The 21,383-nt window shown below is 31.2% G+C and overlaps 1 protein-coding gene across 4 annotated transcripts in view; it reads left to right on the top strand.

Moving 5' to 3' along the window:
* LOC132732836 (serine/threonine-protein kinase LATS2-like) overlaps positions 1 to 20,001 on the top strand; it is a 44,868-nt gene extending 24,867 nt beyond the window's left edge. For all 4 annotated transcript variants that reach the window (XM_060719356.1, XM_060719355.1, XM_060719357.1 and 1 more), the window contains 3 exons: positions 12,559 to 12,738; positions 13,535 to 13,641; positions 14,928 to 20,001. In XM_060719356.1, the coding sequence (XP_060575339.1) occupies positions 12,559 to 12,738; positions 13,535 to 13,641; positions 14,928 to 15,401 (761 nt within the window). In that variant the 3' untranslated portion in view covers positions 15,402 to 20,001. The remainder of the gene's footprint in view (positions 1 to 12,558; positions 12,739 to 13,534; positions 13,642 to 14,927) is intronic.
* The last annotated feature ends 1,382 nt before the right edge of the window (positions 20,002 to 21,383 follow it).

The raw sequence follows: 21,383 nt of genomic DNA, 5'->3' as shown, positions 1-21,383 counted from the left end.
CTATGTACATGGTATATTAAACTGAAGAATGTTATCACACTTGTGAATCATGTACATTGTATATCAAGAGTAGGTTATCTTACTGTGGAATGTTGAGATATCTCTACCTATCACTCACATATCAATCATATCTGCACTTCAGAAAAATCTTCCTGATAAATACAGACTACTCTACATTTTAAGGACATACAACAATGTTGAAGAGTAATCATGGATTATCACTGGGTCAAGATTATAGTAAAATAATAGAGATACCTTGTCTTAATGTTTAATTTAATATAAACTTAAACTAGAGCAAGTTCAAGTCAGGGACAGTTATAACAAATTGATTTTAATTAGGGCAAGTTCAAGTCAGGGACAGTTGAAAATTTAGTGCAAATTCAACTTGAGGACAGTTGAAACAAATTGTTTTTATTTACAGCAACTTCAAATAAGGAACAGTCAAATGAATTGTTTTTGATTAGGGCAAGTTCAAGTCAGTGACAGTTTAAACAAATTGTTTTTAATAAGAGCAGACAGATGAAACAAATTGTTTTTAACTAAGGCAAGTTCAAGTTTGGGACAGTTGAAACAAATTGTTTTTAATTAGGGCGAGTTAAAGTCAGGCACTTTTATTTTGCTACTAGTTACAGCAGTTACCAGGAGTTAGGTATGCTATGCAGCTGTTACATATGTGTATTACAACATTTATAGGAAAGCTTACAATTTCTAAACCAAAAATCAATGGTTAAAACCATAATAATATGAAATTTATCCTTAAGACATGATAATATTCTGTTACTTAACTCAGATTGCCAGTTGCTTGTATGCCACAAGTATAGATACAGGCGGCTGCCTACATGTTGTTGTCACAGATTGACCACTCTTGCTCAGTACTGTATGGTGTTAGTTTGACTACCTATTTAATATTGCTCTTCCTGTATGGTCTCAGCTTTACCACACCTTTAACTGCTCTTGCTGTACTATCTCAGTTTGACCATACTTACAATATTGCTCTTGCTGTATGGCCTGTGTTTGACCACACTTACAATACTTCTCTAGCTGTATCAGCTAAATGTTATGTTATTGGCAGTGTTGTCTTCAGACAAAACGGCTCTTGCTGTACTGTATCTACCTATTTGATACTATTTTACCACACCTTTAACTGCTCTTGCTCTACGGCCTCTGTTTTACCACACTTACAATACTGCTTTCGCTATATGGCTTCAGTTTAAACACACTTAATGACTTACAATAATGTTCTTGCTGTATTACATCTGTTTGACCACACTTATAGTAGTGCTCTTGCTTTATGGCCTATGTTTGACCACACTTTACAATACTGCTCTTGCTATATGGCTTCAGTTTTACCACACTTTATGAATTACAGTAATGTTCTTGCAGTATGACATCTGTTTGACCACACAATACTGCTTTTGCTGGTTGTTGTATGGCCTATGTTTGACCACACAATACTGCTCTTGCTGGTATGCTGTATGACCTATGTTTGACCGCAATTACCTTTGCTGTATAGGCCTTTGGTTTACCACACAGTATTGCTCTTGTTGTATGGCCTATGTTTGACCACACACTAATGTTCTTGCTGTATGGCCAGGCCTATGTTTGACCACACACTAATGTTCTTGCTGTATGGCCTATGTTTGACCACACACTAATGTTCTTGCTGTATGGCCTATTTTTGACCACACAATTCTGCTTTGCTCTTGCTGGTATGCATGGCCTATGTTTGACCACACAATTATGTTCTTGCTGTATCACTGGCCTATGTTTGACCAGACTTACAATTCTGCTCTTGCTGTATGGCATCTGTTTGACCACACTTACTCTTGCTGTAAATATAGAAAGGTTTTAAAGGTAACAAGTAATGTTATTTTCAAATTTCTAGGCAAGTGAATTAGTACTTTGCTATATGTCTTAGTATCAAGTCATGTGTTAAGACATTGTTTCAGTCAGCATTTCAAAGCAGTAGATCCTGTCATTTAGCCAAATTGTTTTGTGAGTTAGTCAATAGAGTTATATTTCTCTCGGAGTTGAGTCACAGAGGAATTGATCTTATATTTGCAACAAGTAAAGCATTTCTTTGATGTTACTAGAAGAGTGTTTTGTTCTAAGATGTTGAAATGTTCTGGGATGTTTCTACCATTTGTATCTGCTCAGATGTTAAGAATGTGTGTGTGTGACTCCTATATTCTATAAGTCATTAATTTTAATCCATTTTGATAAGATATGGCTATTGCAGTTTCATTCATTGAAAATGCAAAAAATGGTACAATGATTTGTAATTACATAGTGATTATTTATATATATCGTATTAATATTTTGGTATACACATTGGACTGAATACATTTTTATCTTGATGTGTGTAAATGATTGGCTAAGTGTCAAGATATATGAATAAGTTATTGTAAGTCACTGCTGACTATTTATAATGATGATACATTTAATATGACACTTTCAAAATTATATTTATGGTTAATAACTGAACATGATCAATCGCTACATTTCTTGTGTAAGCCTGAATATTTTCATGATGATGATGTATTATTTACTTATTAATTACGTAATTATTGACACCTAATGAAGACATTTTTGGCACATTTTCTGTTACCTATTCACATGATTTAGATTGAACTGTAACAAATGTTTTTGCACCTGAAAATGACTGTAATATGTACAATGATTGGTATTATAGTGCTGGTGAAATACTGTTATAGTTAGTATGGTGCTGAAAAGATATGTATTTAAGTTATTGGTATTGTATCGGTCAAATTTTAGTATATTACATGTACTAGTAAAAAAACAAACAGTTAACAGTACTCAGGTAAAACAATGTACCATATAGTGCTATATGTACAAAAAATGTTTTACCACTGGTAAAATACTAGTACAGTTCTTGTAAAATGATAGCGGTATTATCCTGGTAACATACATACATTAATCATAAAGTATTTTTTTATCAAAATAGATAATTTTATATTAACAAATCATTGAAAATTATTGGTTATTTTACCTCAAGACTAAACTACCTAAGGCACTCTGACATAACTGGACTGAAATTATTATTATTGTTTGATGCAGAAGCAGGATATCTTCGATGCCTTCTGTTTTTTAAAAAATAATATTTCTTTTAATTGTTCATTTGAACTAAAAATGGCATAAAATAATTATTTTATTCTGAGTATGTGTCGTTGGCTTATATGTCCCTGTTGAATTTATTTCATGTTTTAGGCTTTTGGACCTCGGGCCTTTCATCTTGACTTACTAACTCTATAAAAGAAAACAAATATAAAAATTTACCATTTTAAGATGTGATATGAATATTAAATGTATATAAATAAAAAAAAATACTGTAAGATTTGATCAGGCTTTTGAAAAGAACGAGATACAACAAAACAAGTTATTTACAGTGTTTGACAATTGTCTGAAAATACTTACATTTACAAAAGAAAAAAACTTTGGCAGATTTTCAGGTCATTTCACTTTGAAATTGGCTAAAAATTTGTTTTTGAAAAATATGTTGGTATCATTGTATAAATATTGTTGAAAATCGTATTTTATGAATGGGCTTATAGTTCTTTGGCCCTGGATAATCATCATAACCTTGTTTGTACAAGTTATTGCCAACTTTTGCTTCGGGGAGCTCGAATAGCGAAGAATGCAAATATTATGTAATGAGAAAAGTTAAACTTTAATGTGATATTATTGCTATTTTACATTTTGTCAGAAAGCATGAAATTTGTCTCGATGCCGGTAATGAAACGGTACGGTATCAATGTGGATTACAAGGATAGGTTAAAGAAGGTCATCAAGTTCTTACATATCCAATTTATGCTGTATATATAATCATCATTTCATACCATTGCAATTACTGTTAAAACATAGCCCCCAAGCAGACTTTAGCCCACCCATCTACTTGAAGAATGCAAGCAATGTTCCTAGATCTTAGGGCTTGACAAAATCCTTATGTTTGATGTTTTTTCATCAAAAGTGCAGGTAGAAGTACTTGATCTACTTGATCGAGAGGCATTACAAGTTTGGGATCTTTGTTTCTAGGACGGTTACATATCATTATGATGTTGTTTGAGTGTGTTTTGGAATTTTTCTTTAGTTTAGTCAGTTTAATTCATTCAGTGTTCCTCTACAGTATAGCCTGTATATGAAACCTTATTGATGTACCATTGCATATTTTTGAAAAGCATATTTGAGTTCATTTAAAGTACCAATGTTGATAATATAGAAAAAAGATCAACATTTTTGTATTTGTTACTTGTAAAGACCTTAAAAGGTTTATTTTTAAAGAATTCGTTCGGCCTTTTGAAAACATATCTACTCGGTCAGGCGTTGATAATATGTATTCATTAAATAGAAATAGGTGAAAGAATCATTTGAAAGCATGGGCCATGAAAATATTTCATGCATGTTTGATTGTGTCAATTAACGTTGATATGGTATATGACAAGAAGTGCTGAATAAATGTTGTTGTTGATGATGAGACATATATTGAAATGAGGTTTAATTGAAGTTTTTGGAAAAAATCTGTAAAGCTTTAACAATTGTAAATCTTCTGTGTTCAGTGCAGTATTACTGTCACTATGTTACTATGTTTCAGTTATTCAATTTTATTTAAAGGCAGTGTTGGTCAAATTCAACAACAAAAATCCTAACTCCCTGAAAGCTAATTGCAATAATGAGAATCCTAGGCCATTAGTACTTAACCTAGGCCAGCTTGCACTCAGATGAGGTAGCTGGTTGTCTTTGCAGTCTGATGAGCAAGCTTGCACATCCTTGCAGCCAAATGAACCTGTTTGCATGTTATTGCAGTCCAATAAACCCTTGAAGTCTAGATGAGCAAGCTTGCACATCCTTGCAGCCAAATGAACCTGTTTGCATGTTATTGCAGTCCAATAAACCCTTGAAGTCTAGATGAGCAAGCTTGCACATCCTTGCAGCCAAATGAACCTGTTTGTATGTTATTGCAGTCCAATAAACCCTTGAAGTCTAGATGAGCAAGCTTGCACATCCTTGCAGCCAAATGAACCTGTTTGCATGTTATTGCAGTCCAATAAACCCTTGAAGTCTAGATGAGCAAGCTTGCACATCCTTGCAGCCAAATGAACCTGTTTGTATGTTATTGCAGTCCAATAAACCCTTGAAGTCTAGATGAGCAAGCTTGCACATCCTTGCAGCCAAATGAACCTGTTTGCATGTTATTGCAGTCCAATAAACCCTTGAAGTCTAGATGAGCAAGCTTGCATATCCTTGCAGCCAAATGAACCTGTTTGCATGTTATTGCAGTCCAATAAACCCTTGAAGTCTAGATGAGCAAGCTTGCACATCCTTGCAGCCAAATGAACCTGTTTGTATGTTATTGCAGTCCAATAAACCCTTGAAGTCTAGATGAGCAAGCTTGCACATCCTTGCAGCCAAATGAACCTGTTTGCATGTTATTGCAGTCCAATAAACCGAGCAAGCTTGCATATCCTTGCAGCCAAATGAACCTGTTTGCATGTTCTTGCAGTCTAGTAAACCCCTTGCAGTCTTGCTCAGCTTATATATATATGTATGTTCTTACAGTCTGGTAAGAATCAACACTGTTGGCTGCTCAATTATAGTATTTTCTTCTTGACATTGTTAAAATTAATGTTTGGAAAATTCAAATTTGACATACAGTATTACTTAATTCATGGTTTATTTGCTCAAAAGTTACAACTTTTAGGATTATGTTTTACTTGTCTTGTTTTAGTCAGTTTTTGTTTGTGTGTGTCAAACAGTTGTTTTGTCAGATTTACAACCAGTTGTCGGGCACAAAAAATGGCAGTCCTTGTTTGCGTTTATCCTAAAATAGAATGCGGGACAAGAAATGAAATCTTTGCCCGCATATAGATTTAAATTCTGTTGACCCGAATATTTCTCTTGATAAATGTACACAAAGTCTTCATATTTGTTTGTTCACGATAAAAGCTGAACAGTTTAAAGAAGTTTGGTATGTTAACCATTGTAGATTTACAATACAAATGTAAATAGCTTACCCAACAAGGTCAGGCAATGTGGTATTTGGTAATGTCTTTTGAATAACATAGTTTAAAAATGTAGCTTTGTGCGACTATGCCAATTATCTACTGATTTCAGTCATAAAATATTTTTAGTAATGTTAAAAATTTACTTTATGAAATTAACTTTATTGTATATAGTACTTTTTTTTGGTCATAAAATGCAAAACACTATAAATGTTCTCCAATGACATTAAAATTGTATAGTCACCCTTAAGAAATGAATTGCCAAAAATGAACTAAACATAACTGAAGAATATTACCAAATTATTTTGCGAGTACATATTTACATAATCAATATAAAATCTTTTTGAGTTACAAGGCCTTGTGTACAATTGTCAGGGATGAAAAACATTTCATAACAGGTTTTGTTGATAATGGTTGAAGGAGGAATAATAATAATAATAATAAAGACTTTATTTAAAGAGGCAACATAGTTAGGCAAGCCCAGTCTTCCCTATGAGCCTCTATCAAAAATGTACATATATGAATAACACTGTAAGATTGGCCAAATTTTTATGCCGCCACTAAAAGTGCAGTGCATACTGAAATGGGGAATGTGGTCTGTCTGTCTTTAAAACTACATGTATTTTCTGTTATCCTTGTCTTTAATGTATAAGTTGTGATTTACATAACTTTGCAGAAACATTACCAAAGCAGTAAACTGATAATAATCCCTGTTGATTTTTAGGTCAAGGTCAAAGTTCACTTAATGTCAACTCTGATCAATAAGCCAAACATTTGTTTAAATTAATAGGCATATTGCTTGTGGCCAGAAGATGATCCCTATTGATTTTGAGGTCATTATGTCAAAGGTCAAGGTCAAAGTTCATGTAATGTAAACATATTTGAAGAATGAATAAAACAACCTTTAGTTTGTTTAAATTGATAGAGGTATTACTTATGGCCATTTGATGATCCCTATATATTTTGAGGTCATTTAAGGTCAAGGTCACAGTGACACTTGATGTAACATAGTTTAATCAATAACTAGTGTTTCTTCAGTAATAGGTTTGTGAAATTTATTAGTTATTATACTATTTTTATGTTCTATATATTACTTTTTACTTCAACACTTTACCTTCATGAAATATGGATAAGTGTAAATATGCCACTGAGGAAGACAACTTTAGTGAGGACATCAGTGTCCTAAGGACTAATTTCAGGTTTTGTTATATCAAATTCTTGATAATTTCAGGTTTTGTAATATCAAATTCTTGACAGAGCTCATGATAAAGAATTCTTAGTTGTTTATAACAAATATGTCCCCTTAAACCTTACAATAGGTGAAGTATTTGTGAATCCTGCTGAAGAACAAAGGCAGTAAAGTACACCATGGGGAACAATATTAATGATAGAAGACAGAAATTCCTGCAAATTATCATCAAAGTAAATCTGAATTATCCTAACAGAAGCTTTATTACATAACTGACAAATACTCTATGCATTCCTGTAGATAAACACAGATTTAGAGATACATTTGTGGGATATTTCACCCACCTAGTTCTGGCCTGTTATATTTATGTGATAGTTATCCTATATTGTAATTTCACTTTTGCCATTATAGGTAATATCAACTTTGGTACCCATTGTTACCTAGTGCAAAAATGTTGGAAGGTTGTAACCCTTAGAATTGTTTAAGATCTTTAAAAGCATTTACCTTAGATGCAAGCGGGACCATTTCATCCACATGTTATATCTTATTATGATATAACATTTATGTATGTTAAGTTAATGATGATCAACTATTATTGTTGTCTAAGTTCTACAGGACCTTTTTTAAACACTATCAACTTTTGCCAGCATAATTTAACATGTCTTACCCTCCTGGAGTCAAGTTATTAGCCTAGAAAACCTTCAAAACTTACGTTATTCATATGTTTTTGAAGCAAAATTTTATCTTTTCTGTTTCCAAATTTCGCAAAAATTGCAAGAAATAGTTTCCTGTTCAGTTTTGTAATCTATTACTTACTTAATGATAAAGCTGAAAGTAGCAAAAGCCTTAGAGATCATTGAATTAAACAAATTTTCTGAATAAAAGAACATAATTTAAAGGGATACTCAGGCAAATATATGACAAAATATTAAATTTACCATATTTACTTAACTTATGCTAAAATGAAGTTTAAAAAGTGATTAAAAGTCCCTGCATGTTTTTGTCTGTATAAATACTTTATAATGTGAGTTTAAAACCTAAATAAGTCTACATATGTTGAACGAAATGACGACGCAGAAAGAACTAATGAGTAGTTTTAAAAACAAGTCATTTGACATTACAATCCCTAAAAGTTAACAAAACAAATATTGTAGATATTGTAAGATTAAAACAAGCCTAAGTCGCTCATTTGACAGGTTCTTTTACGTTTTTATAGTTCACGGTGATAACTATGGTGAAATCTAAATGCTGTAACTTGACCCGCGTGGGTCAGGTTAGGAAACCAACATTTTTTTCTTTATATGGAAAAAAATTTTGTTCCAAGGACTGCTTAGTCTACTCATTTCGGTGACATTTATAGAATATTGGATAGAAAATTAAAATCTAAAATATGAAAATTTTGACTGTGTCTCCCTTTAAAGAAATATAAGAAGGGAAATTTTTTTTTTTTTTTTTTTGCCAAACAGTTAACTTCTTTAAAATGACAAAAATTACAGATTTGGTTAGTTAAATATTTCAATTTTGAAAAGTTATGTTGTAAGTGCGCTCCATGGTGTGAATAAAAAAGAAACAACAAAATACCTGGCCACAAATATTTTAATGTGTTATATTACTGTAATTATAAATCTATAATTTATTCAAGTATTGAAATTTTATGCAAACAAATAAATATATTTAAACAGCAATTATAAGTTTAATTGAGAGATAATTTCAATAATAATTATCTGCAGAGCAATGTCAATAATTATACATACATATATATACATGATTGTATTTGTATGCATTAATTTTGTTAGCTCCTTGTCTTTAATAAACATACTCCACTGGAAAGAATTTTTCTTAGAGATTATTGTTTTATTAGATGAAGGTCAAGACCAATAACTTGTGTGATTCACTCACGCTGATTTTCCAGATTGTGAAAAAATCATACCCAAAATTGAAAAGTATTGCAATGCTTTTCACTCAAAACTGGTGAAAAGGTAGCACAGTAATACAACTGCAGTTCATGTTTTGAGTATAGACTTAATTATCTATTGCATGTCTTTATGTTTTTGTCCAAGCTGATCTATGTAAAAAATTCAAATTTCATGTTTGTAGGGTTTTTGACCACAGAGGATAAAAAATTTGTATTTTGCCAGAATGTATACATTTGTAATTGTTCATAGGCTTAGAAAATACAAGAAATCACTGTCAGACTTAACTTCAGTTCAATAGCAATTATAATAGCAAAAATTTTGTTACTCAGGTGTACATAATATAGATGTCACCATGGTGAAGCATGATATGTTGAAGCCTTGAAGGTGCTGCATTCATCTTGATGACACCAGACATTTCTATTTTGAACCATGTCATTCATAAAGACAGTGTACAATTAAGACTTAGAAAAAAGTAGTATTTAAAGTCATAATGAATTGGGAAGCTCCCAGGTTCTGTATGCAGTTTTACTATTTTGATTCATTTGGTGCTGGAAGGTAGGTTTCTTGTCTCCAGTGGCCTGTCTTGTTTGTTTGTTAGCCAAAATACAAGATTATATTGAAGAAGGAAACATTTCTGGCCTATGAATCATATTTAGAAGGCAGTAGGTAGCTGGTAAACTCGGTTGATGGCTTTGTTTTGGCAAGGAAACATGCCGCATGCTGTACTTTTCATACCTGTCTACTGTAAAATATAAGTTTTATTTTCTTTATTTTCTAATCCTGTATGTTTGCATTATTCTTGGCAAAAAAGGTGTAATAAAGTGACATATTACCTTGACATTTTGTATATATTTCTGTTATTTTGTAGATTTTTCATTTGTTAAGATATTGTTACTTGATGTGTTTTCTGGTTACAAAACAGAGGAGTGAAAAAATGTACAGAAAAACTTGGTGAATCAGTGTAATAAATGCCACCCACATTTTCCCCCTGAAGACATGTAAAAACCAGAGAGCTATAATTTCATTTATCTTTTCCCCCTCTGCTTTTAATTGGATAATTTGATCATTTGTCAACATCATTTGTGATCTGTCACAGCATTTCAGAAATTTTCATTTTCATCAATGCTGATTTTTTTTTTGGTAAAATGGGGATAAAAAAATTAAAAGTTAAAAGTATAGAAATAGATATCACTGAATATTGTTTTATGATTCACATTTTTGACAAACTGTAATAGCATTAATGTCAAAAATGTTGAGATAAATGTTTTATCTGTCATAGGGTACATGGGTTTGGTTGTAGTAAAATAATTGCATTAAAGATAAAAGTTTTTTTAAAGTAACTGCTACGTCAATTTGTTACTTTTTTAAGATCAATTGAAATATTAAAAAGTACATTTTTTACTCCCCTTTAAAATCTCTTTTTTCTAGAGCTGTCATCGATATCAACAATATCGATGTATCATTGATATTATTTTGCCGATCAATAATCGATACACATTCTAAAAAATCGATACTTTTGACTAATAAATTAAATGTCTAGAAATTATAAAATTCACCCAAAATATATACAGAAGCAGTTATTTATATCTAATGTTATGCTTTTGTTATATAGTGGAATTATTTCATAGCAATGGTGACAAAAAATATTTTCTAGAAAAAATCATGCAGTGGACAAGACACTGTACAGAACATGTTTTTGACTGAAATCATTGAAACAGCTGGTATGAAAGTGAATGACAGACAAGTGAGTATAGGATATTATCGATATATCGGTGTATCGTTGATTTTAGTCACTTGATATCGATATATCGTTGATATGCTTTGCACTGAATCAATGACAGCTCTACTTTTTTCTAGAAATACTTGCTCTTTTCTCTATCATGAAATTGCCCCTTTGTCATTGAAATGCAAAGTTAAAATTATCTATTATTGTAAAAGTGATATTACTTTAGCTCTTTAATTGATTACTTAATTTATACTTTACCCTATTTATAATTTTAGCTTTGAATTTGAAATCACTCAACAGTTTAAAGCCAGACGAGTTTGTCAACATAATCTAGGGAGGGGCAAAACTAAAAAAAAACTATTTACTCATATTTTTACCTACCGCTGCTCAATAACTCTCATTTAGATCTCTCCTAAAAAAGAAGTATTTCAATCAAATTTCAATTATTTTCTGTTTGGTGATAGTGAGATCAGTACGGTTTAATATTTACAAATACCTCCAAAATACCAGAAATTCATTCATGTTATTAATTAAAGCTCTTTCAATATTTGATGGTATATTAACCTCTGACAGGTTTATGAAACATTTTTCTCACATTTATCATTATGATCAGGGAAAAGTTTTTGAGATTGGGAACACCTTGTCATTTTGTAGGATTTTTTTCTCTTCTATGATCATTTCATTACTTGTAAAGTTTAATTAAACATGAACCTGATCATTAAAGAATTTAAGCAAGAATTTTGTTAGAAATGAACATTTGGTCCTGTAATCATCCTGATTTTATTCTTATTTCAGTCAAGAAATTTAACATAATTTGAAATAATGAATGAATTTAAGATGGTGAATTTAATAAAATGAATTTTAAATGATGAATTGCAAATTATATAGTGAATTCAATATAATGAATTGAGATGGTGAATTTAATATAATGAATTGAGATGGTGAATTAAATATAATGAATTTAAGAATGTGAATTTGATGTAATGAATCTAAGATGGTGAATTTGATGTAATGAATTAAGATGGTGAATTTGATATAATGAATTTAAGATGGTGAATTTGATATAATGAATTTAAGATTGTGAATTTGATGTAATGAATTTAAGAAGGTGAAGATGACATAATGAATCTAAGATGGTGAATTTAATAATTATAGTGAATTTAAGAATGTGAATTTGATATAATGAATCTAAGATGGTGAATTTGATGTAATGAATTTAAGAAGGTGAATATGACATAATGAATCTAAGATGGTGAATTTAATAATTACAGTGAATTTAAGAAGGTGAATTTAACAAATTCAAGATAACAAGTTTAATATGATTACTGGCTGTATATTTAAGAGATGGTTAATTGAAAATGTCAATGACAAGCCATTACTGCTGCTGATTACAATATTTGTATGTTGATAATGCTGATGATTTAAATGAATGTTTTGATGATGATTACTATGAGATTACCCTGATTTCAATTATCCCAACTTAATTATTCTATAATTATTGATATACATTTATTTATCATTTTAAATGATGTGTTTAAACAATTTTATGTTTGTTAATTAATTGATAAATAAATAATTATGAAATTTGTTGATTAGATCAACATCGTCCTGAACAAAATTAATCCTTGGCAATTAATGAATTATTGAGGACTTGCAAGCTAATAGTTTTCTTGAAACACTTAATATTTTTCTTTATTTTTACTTCTTTAGATGGAGTCCACAATCGGCAAGATTCCATGGACGTGAATTGCTCGGAATCACCAATGTCTATAGATTGTCGATGTCAGAAGATCAAGACATTGGAGCGAAGAAAACAACACAAGAAGTGTCTGGCACATTCCTTGGTTGGCACACCAAACTATATAGCTCCTGAAGTGCTGCTTAGACAAGGTACATGTATAAAATATTTATATGTCTTATCATTACCTGAATACTTATGACAATAATTACTTGCCTGTTACATCACAGTACTGAGCCAGACTACCCAGATTTGGTATTAGATAAACTACATACTGGTTGACTGCCCGGTTTTGGTATTTGATACAATACACACTGGTAGACCGACTACCCAATTTTGATACTGTATATTGAAACTCCTTGAACTGAAAATAGGGGTTATTTTGATCATGTGATAATGATACATGAAAAAAATATTTCACATCTTGTAAAATATAACCAATGCACTTTCAGTGATTGCACCATGCAATGTTCCAATAGAAATCATTATTGAATCCAATCATCTATTTAGCCAGAGTCGAAAAATATTGTATCAAATCCATTTAGAACCTCATTTTCATTTTTAGAGTTCAAAATATTTGTATCAAATCCTGATCGTAATAAAAGGAATAAAGTTCGCTCAAAAAATTGGTGGTATGAAATAATGAGGTAATTATACATTGTTGCGAACAATACTGATTCTATTTTATTTGTACACCAGCGCCTCGTCCAATATAGTTTGACAACTGTGTACTCATCCAATAGAATTCAACAATGTAAAATGACTACTATTTTAATTTTAAAAACTTGACATTTATACAGATAAGACTACTGTAATGTATAAGTTGACATCACATATTGCAATATTCTGTTTATATTGTTTTCCATGTCTTAAAATGTTTGCTATTTCTATCAAATGTATTGTTTTCAATCAAATGTAACATGTGAGCAACTGTTGTTAATGTTACAGGTTACAAGTCTTGTTGTGACTGGTGGAGTGTTGGCGTGATCCTGTATGAGATGTTAGTCGGACAACCACCCTTCTATGCTCAAACACCGCAAGAAACCCAGTACAAGGTATGTCCTCATATCCACTTATATTGTCATTAACTTTTGTTGGGTACCCAGCAGTATGGGTACAGTTTTACAAATGGTCAGTCAGTCTGAGGTGTGTATAATATGACAGGATATGTTGTCACATTAATAACATATATTTTAGTGGAACTTCATTATGAAATTAGGCGTTATACTCACTATTACATGACTATTAAAGTTTAAATTGTTTCCTCAAACTTGTAAACTGGGTGAATTGTGAAGTTTCCATTTTTGGGACTAACATAGTATCACTCTTGGGAATGTCAATATGAAAATGTATCAGCCAACAAAATTGAGTTTGGACAATCTACATAAATGTGCAGGCTGGCCTGGCCCTATGCTGGTGGCAAAGGCTGATCACTTTTCCATCTCGGCAAGGGAAAATAAATGAAATTATTTATAGGGACACTTTTAAAAACCATGTGATAAACATACTGACTAAGATGATTTCAAACTTTATATTCATACCAGACCTAAATACCCCAGGTTACATAAGCTTGTTCTGTGAGATTGTCAAAGAACCTTGTTTGGCTTATAATTATACTCAAAAATAGTATATATTGTTGGAATTTGTGATTTATGGGAGATGCATTTTAATGTTGTTGTTTGTGAAGCACTAGTAGTAAATAAAGGTGATGTTAAGTATTTCTGTGGATGTTATTTGTGCTGCAAGTTATGTAAGTTAATGTATGCAAGGTCAATGAAAGCATTATAAATAGAGTTTATTGTAAATAATCATTAATAGATGTGCATTTCTAGACCTGTTCATTAGCATATTACATTCAAGCAGTATGGGAGTGTATAATTATACACCATGATTTAAGCCGAGGGGTATATACCATTACACTTAACATGATTTTTTTAAAACCGACTGGAGTATGATAATAAAACAGAAATGTTAAGTTAATTATGAATGCCAGCAGTAGGTATAAGTGTTTGGAGGAACACCCATTTCATAACTTTTATTTTCAATTATCTAATCAGGATTTATATGTTGCCTTATTTGTTGTAAATGATAAGAATTTTACTACTTGTCAGTTTGTAAATATTTGAGATGTTTCTATCATGTGTTAAGGGGGTTAATACAAGTACGTGAAATTACCCGCATAATGTTTGAATTGCTTTATGCCTTCATAAAATCTCAGCATGATATTGTACAAATGTTGATGAATATTTTCTGATTTAATTTAGTGGTTTGCTATAACACGTCTATATGTTGTTTTAATCTTGATTTCAATATGATAATAGGATTGTTATTTAACTTTCAGGTTATACACTGGGAGCAGACTTTAAAAATTCCACGTGAGGCCAACCTTTCACAATCATCAAAGGACCTTATTATCAGGTTGTGTTGTGGGCCAGATGAAAGACTGGGCATGAATGGTGCTGAAGAAATCAAATCACACCCTTTCTTCTCATGTATTCAGTTTGAAGGACTTCGGAAACAGTCAGCGTTATATAAGCCAAAAATTCGTCATGCAATGGATACATCAAATTTTGATCCTGTCGAAGAACGGGAAGATGACAGTGATTCTGAAAACGAGATCAGAAATTTAGACCACCCCTTAAATGGAAAATTTCCAGAACATGCATTCTTTGAATTTACATTTAAGAGATTTTTCGACGATGCTGGCCATCCTTATCCGACCGCAAAATATGTGGCAGAGCGCAGTGAACGGACTGAAGAGAAAAAACAGGACACTGAATCAAATGGAGAGTCAAACTCCCCTGTCTATGTGTAGCATACGCTCAATAGTAAAAGGTCATTTTCCGATATGAACAGATTTTTGCTCAAGAATTAGTGGTAGTGTGAAGGGAAAAAAAATGTCTTGGGTTGTGCAATGTATTCACTGACAATATGATTATTTTAGTGAAAAATTTAAGTTGCTTCTATTTTTGTTATTTAAAGCTGCAGAATGGTAAATACTTGACCTTTATCCCACTTTGAATTTGGAACACTCCATTCAATGTTTAAAGTATTTCAGCATTAAAATAGAAAAATTGAGCAACCAATTGTATAGTGCTTAGTCAGACAGCACAGATGTGCAGTCTAGTCTAGCTCTAGACTGGTTGCTGATCAATTTATGTACCAGCATGAAAAGGGTTAACAACCCAAAAGGAAGAAAGGAATTGTGTTCAGTGCTGTTCATCTAGATTGCATTTTTGTTACCTCCAGTTGATTCATGTTTTACAGTCATTCTTTTTGACACATACCAGTGTGTTTTATTTGAATTTGTAAAAAATATTTTGAAATAATATTTAAAATCATACTCACTGTTTTATGTTGCAGGAATTTAGTTAAATCTAATTTGTTATTCAGTATATTTTTCAGTACATAAATGATTTTATATGCATTAACATAACACAGTCTTAACTTTGACTAAGTATCAAGTATGACTTGCTGGGAAGAGGGATTTCTTATCTCAATAATGTCTATTTCAGGAATGCTTTATAAGTATTTCTTTGTATGAATGTCTGGTACTCTGCATTAAATGCATTGTGTTCAAATCGTTGTTTGGTGTCATTTGAAAATAAAATTCTGTATAAGAATTTTAAATCTAAAGTTACTATTTTCAATCTTTTCAGCATATTTATGAAATCTTGTCTTGCTTTTTGAAAGTGAAAAGAAGTAACTGTTAAATGAACTTAAAATTTTGAATAATTCAAATGCTACATTATTGTTCAGTATTTTAAAATATCAGCCAGTCAGAGGCTGTAAATCAGCCAAATCAGAGGCTGTATTCAGCCCATCAGAGGCTGTATTCAGCCCATCAGAGGCTGTAATCAGCCAATCAGAGGCTGTAATAAGCCAATCAGAGGCTGTAATCAGCCAATCAGAGGCTGTAATCAGCCAATCAGAGGCTCAGGTCTTTAATTTCATGTATCCATTGCATTTTCTTTCTCTTATTATCTCTGCTGAAACTGACGCCTCAATTAGTGAAAGAAACGGAAGTTGATTTACTCCTTTACTCCTGATTCTGTTGTATATGAAGACATTAAAAACTATAGTGGGTTAACATTTCATTACAAACAATATTCTTATAACCTTGACATTTCAACAGAATATGATCAGTATGTAAGGAGGAAAGTGCACAGAGTTTTGGCATATGTGTATTCAAATCATTCACTATTACCACAGCTGTGTGTGGGTGTCACTAAAAGAATGGTTTTATAAAAGGGCATAAAATTTAATGTTGGCAGACAATTAATAAAATTATAACAGTTTTGAGTGATTGGTATTTTGGCAAGTATTAAATTTAGTAGGTTGATAGGAAATGTTATATCTCGGGTCTTTATGCACTAAAAATAATTATTCTCTGTTATTTCATATTTTTCAGAAAATAGTTTGCTTTCTTAATTTGATTAATTTTGTCCCATGGCATTGCTTTTTGCTGACTTTCAAAGAAAATTTACATGTATGAAATGCACATCTGATTTGTGAATGCAATAAAGAATAAGTAAAAGATAATTAATATTTTTGTTTCAGATTTAGGACTATTGTGACATGTTATTTTCACTATTTTACCAGGATAAATTTAATGATATTGATGCCTTAACATTGTTATTCTCTATTTTTATATTCACAATTGATATGTAGTACTATAGTTGTATTGTACAGAAGGTGACCTTTTACTATGACATGTTGGGTATGAGTTTTGTGGAGGACTTGGGTAACAAGCTATTGTGGTGCCTTGAAATACAGTGTAACTATGGAAACAAACATTTTAATATTGTTCTAGAATAGTGAGATTAGTTGAAGGAAAGCAATTTAAACATAGCAATGCTCTTATGTGAAGGTGAGAGAATTTAAAAAGTTGTTTTCCTTACAGGACTGATAGTGCAGTGATAAAATCCTGATTTAATGGAAGTTTAATTGATAAAAATTGAAGGGGAAAAAAACGTTTGTTTCCATGGTTACTGATTTGCGATATCTGTGATAATTTACTATGAATCTGTTACTGTACAGTGTTATACAAATAATTTATATATGCTGAAAGGTTTGAATGATTACCAAAGTTATTACTAGATGATTAGATAATGGTTTGTATTGTTTATATAAGATTCTTATGTGTACAGTTATTTAGGTGCTGAATCAACATATGCCCTTACTCTATATCTCAGGGCAAAAATCAGCAAAAAATACATATCCTTTCTTTCTTTGCTTAACTGCTTTTTAAGATTTTACAGGATTTTATTTATTTTATAGAGAAAAAAAAACTAACTCACAAACACATACATGGATGTCCTGTTTTTAATATGGGCCGAGATGAAGAAAATTAACATTTTTTGTGTGGATTAATTTATTTCCAGATTTTACCTTTCATCATAAATTTGCATGACCTTTGAAATGGAATTAATTGTGAATAATGTGTTTTCAAAATGTCAAAAACTGCAAATTCTCCACATATTAGAATAATAATTTGATATTTCAATTGTTGAATATTTCTCAAAATAATTTAAAACATTTCATTTCTACCTTATTATTATAATTGAATTGAAATATAAGGAGTTCATATTTTTATTGAAAAGATGAAAAATGATTTATGTCTTCTCTATAAACATGTCTATGCCATTTTGGGAAAATTGCAGTTTGCATAATAGAAAATAAATTGCTAAAGATTTGGAGAAAAAAACGTCAGGAAAATAGCCTGAAAAACTTGCACTTATATAGGTTTAATTGTGATAGATTTGCATATATGTAATAAATATTTTAACTTCTCAAATAAACTTTATAATGATCATGATGAATTATGTACAAGAATCTTAACATTTTTTATCAAATGCATCATAATGACTGTTTAACAATTGTATTTTAAATGCAAGGTTTTCAGTCCTCTCTGAAAAATTCAGTAGTTTGCTGGTATCAGACAGGCTCATTTTAACCCTGACCCTGCTGAAGTTGTGTAATGGATTTGTCTAGATTTGAATTGGGAGCAGTCCATTTAAAAAATAAGGGATTTTAATATCAAAATACAAAAGTTGTTCAGATTGTATTGATTTGCAGGCTAGCTTGGTTCCTCCCAGTGCAAGCAGTTAAGGCTGTTAAAATTAGCTTGACCCCAATTTATAAAAAAAAATGGGTAATTTTTTTTTTTTAATCAAATCTTAATTGATTAGCCTTTTTCACCAGTATATGGCAAGACAATACTGCTCATCTGTGCAGCCTGACCAGAGTCTGTAATGTTGACTTACTTTAAATTTTCATCTTTATATCCCCACAATTGATAATGGACAGTTCCAAAATGAGAGCTGGATAAGCCCATTTAAGAAATTCAGGGAGGTTAATAGTTACAAGTTTTGAGCGAGTCGAACTACTGCAAACAAAAATATTTTATTGGATGGCCTTATGAGATCATGAAGTGATGATATATTAATACTTTCTGGTGATATAATTTTCAAATGAATATAAATGAATGCATTAACATATACTTTACTTGTGAGAAAGTTAAACGATAAATCATTACATTATCATGCTTTGAATATGGTTGGTATTTTAAGTATGGAAACCTGTTTTTCAGTTTAAGTTAAAATATTTATTTACTTAGTTTAGACTCGATGTCAAAAGGAAGTGATAACAACATTAAATATTTTATTTTGATTAATTTTTCCTTCATGTTTCAGTTGAAATTACTTTTGAAATCATTTTTATAATTTCCATGTTATTTTCTTCTGCAAGACATAATTGTTTTAATGAATTTTTAAGATAAAAGAACAAAAAGCAGTTCAGTTTTGTTCATCTTGCCGCTGATTTGAATCAAGATAATTCATAGGGTTGAAACTGCTAGTATCTGGACTGTACTTATTTTACCAGTTTGGGCATTTTAAATGTTTTGTATCTTTTTATATCTTTTAGAACAAATTTTGTTTTAGAAATAAGTATGTCATTATTGTAAAATAGAACTAGTGTTTTATTGATTGTATTTAAACTTTTATGTCTTGTATATGACAGACAGAATGTTGTTATTGTATAAAGTGTACAGTGTACAGAATCATATGTAATGTATATTAGCTTAATAAGCCACTTGTACAGTTTCCCTAGGCTTAAACCTGCTTGTACATTACCCCACCCACTTTCATTCCATGGTGCACATGTTATATCATTGTTAAATGTTAAGTTACTGTTGCATCTTGGGTAATATGTAAATTAGTTATGTTTCAATGGTGATAGCTCACAATGTAAATATTCTGCATTATATATTATATGTAAAGTTGTATGAAGGATAGATAACAAAATTGAATGTGAAAATATGTGTCAAATATTCATATACATACAAAGGACTAAACCAATATCATAAATGAATAAAATAAAAATAAATTAATAATAAAAAAATACTAAAATAATTGTGTGTTTGTGATCTATTTTAACCTCTCTAGGCTTTTAATATTTCTGAGACAAAGATGGTTTAGAAAAAACTTGTGACCATTGTATTTTGCTGGAATAATGTAAGGGTTGACTAATTAGTTATTTGTAAGACGATTTTAGAATGTTAAGCTGTTTTTACTGATATTATGTTAAAATAAGCCATAACTGCAGTCAAACATATTGACTAACAAGAAAATGCTGTTAGTTAAGGTATCATACCTGGTGAATTGGTATCATGAATATACCATGCTATGAAGCAATACATAGTTACGGAAGGTTGATGGTTCTGCTCAGGGTATCCCACTTGTGCCTGAAATTATAGTGAAATAATATTTGCAGGAACCCCTGAGGTCTTCCTCTACCAATATAGCTGGAAAGTTACAACATACACCTGAGCAGTGTTTGTGTGACTTAAAACGAATAAAAAATATGAGCCACGTCATGACAAAACCAAGGTAATGCGTTAGCGACCAGCATGGATCCAGACCAGCCTGCGCATCCGTGCAGTCTGATCAGGATCCATGCTGTTCGCTTACAAACGCTATTACAAATAGAGAAACTGGTAGCAAACAGCATAGATCCTGATCAGACTGCGCGGATGCGCAGGCTGATCTGGATCCATGCTGGTCGCAACCCATTATATTGGTTTTGTCATGACGTGGCTCATATTTCAATTTCAAAATAATAAGATTGAGCAGCTGCTTCTTTGTTCAGACTTCACAGAATGATGTGTTGGCTTGCCATAGCAACTTGTTACAGAAGCCAGCTATTTCTAAGTACAGTATGAATTATCAGTAAAGTTTCAACAAAAAATTGTTGAAGAAATAATGATTTTATTGCATTTATTTAGGTGATCAATTCTAGAATATAGAATCACTAACTTGGTGGTTTACAAATATATCTATTAAATAATCAACTATGGAAGTCTAATCTAGGTCATTTGCAAGTTGTGGAAAAAAATGGGACATTAAATTTGCGCAAAAAAGAATTTACATCATTTAAATATAAATATAGTGTTTTGGAGTATGTTTTTTCCACAGCTTGTTAACTTTGTTTTCTGTGATAACTCGTTGCATAGTTTTCAGTAAAACAGAACATGTTGAGTGTACTGAGTAACACTACTTCCGTAGTTGGGTAGATTATATTACCATTAGTTACTTATGCTGACAGAATTATACTTATCTAAAGATAGGAGATTATCAATGATAAATATTAGTTCCTATGTGATATAAAAAATACCTGTATTTACTTTAAAAATTCTTCATTATCATGGTTATCAATGCTATGTCACTGCAGCAGTGCTGTTGGTGTTGGTAGTTTACTCTCCAGATCATGACAGTAAGCCATTTTGAATCCACCT

The sequence above is a fragment of the Ruditapes philippinarum genome, unplaced genomic scaffold (assembly GCF_026571515.1).
Source record: "Ruditapes philippinarum isolate M1 unplaced genomic scaffold, ASM2657151v2 ctg3445_1_1_1_1, whole genome shotgun sequence".
NCBI classification, from domain to species: Eukaryota; Metazoa; Mollusca; class Bivalvia; order Venerida; family Veneridae; genus Ruditapes; species Ruditapes philippinarum.
The sequence above is the reverse complement of the archived record's forward strand: the minus strand, read 5'-3'. Positions and strand labels throughout refer to the sequence as shown.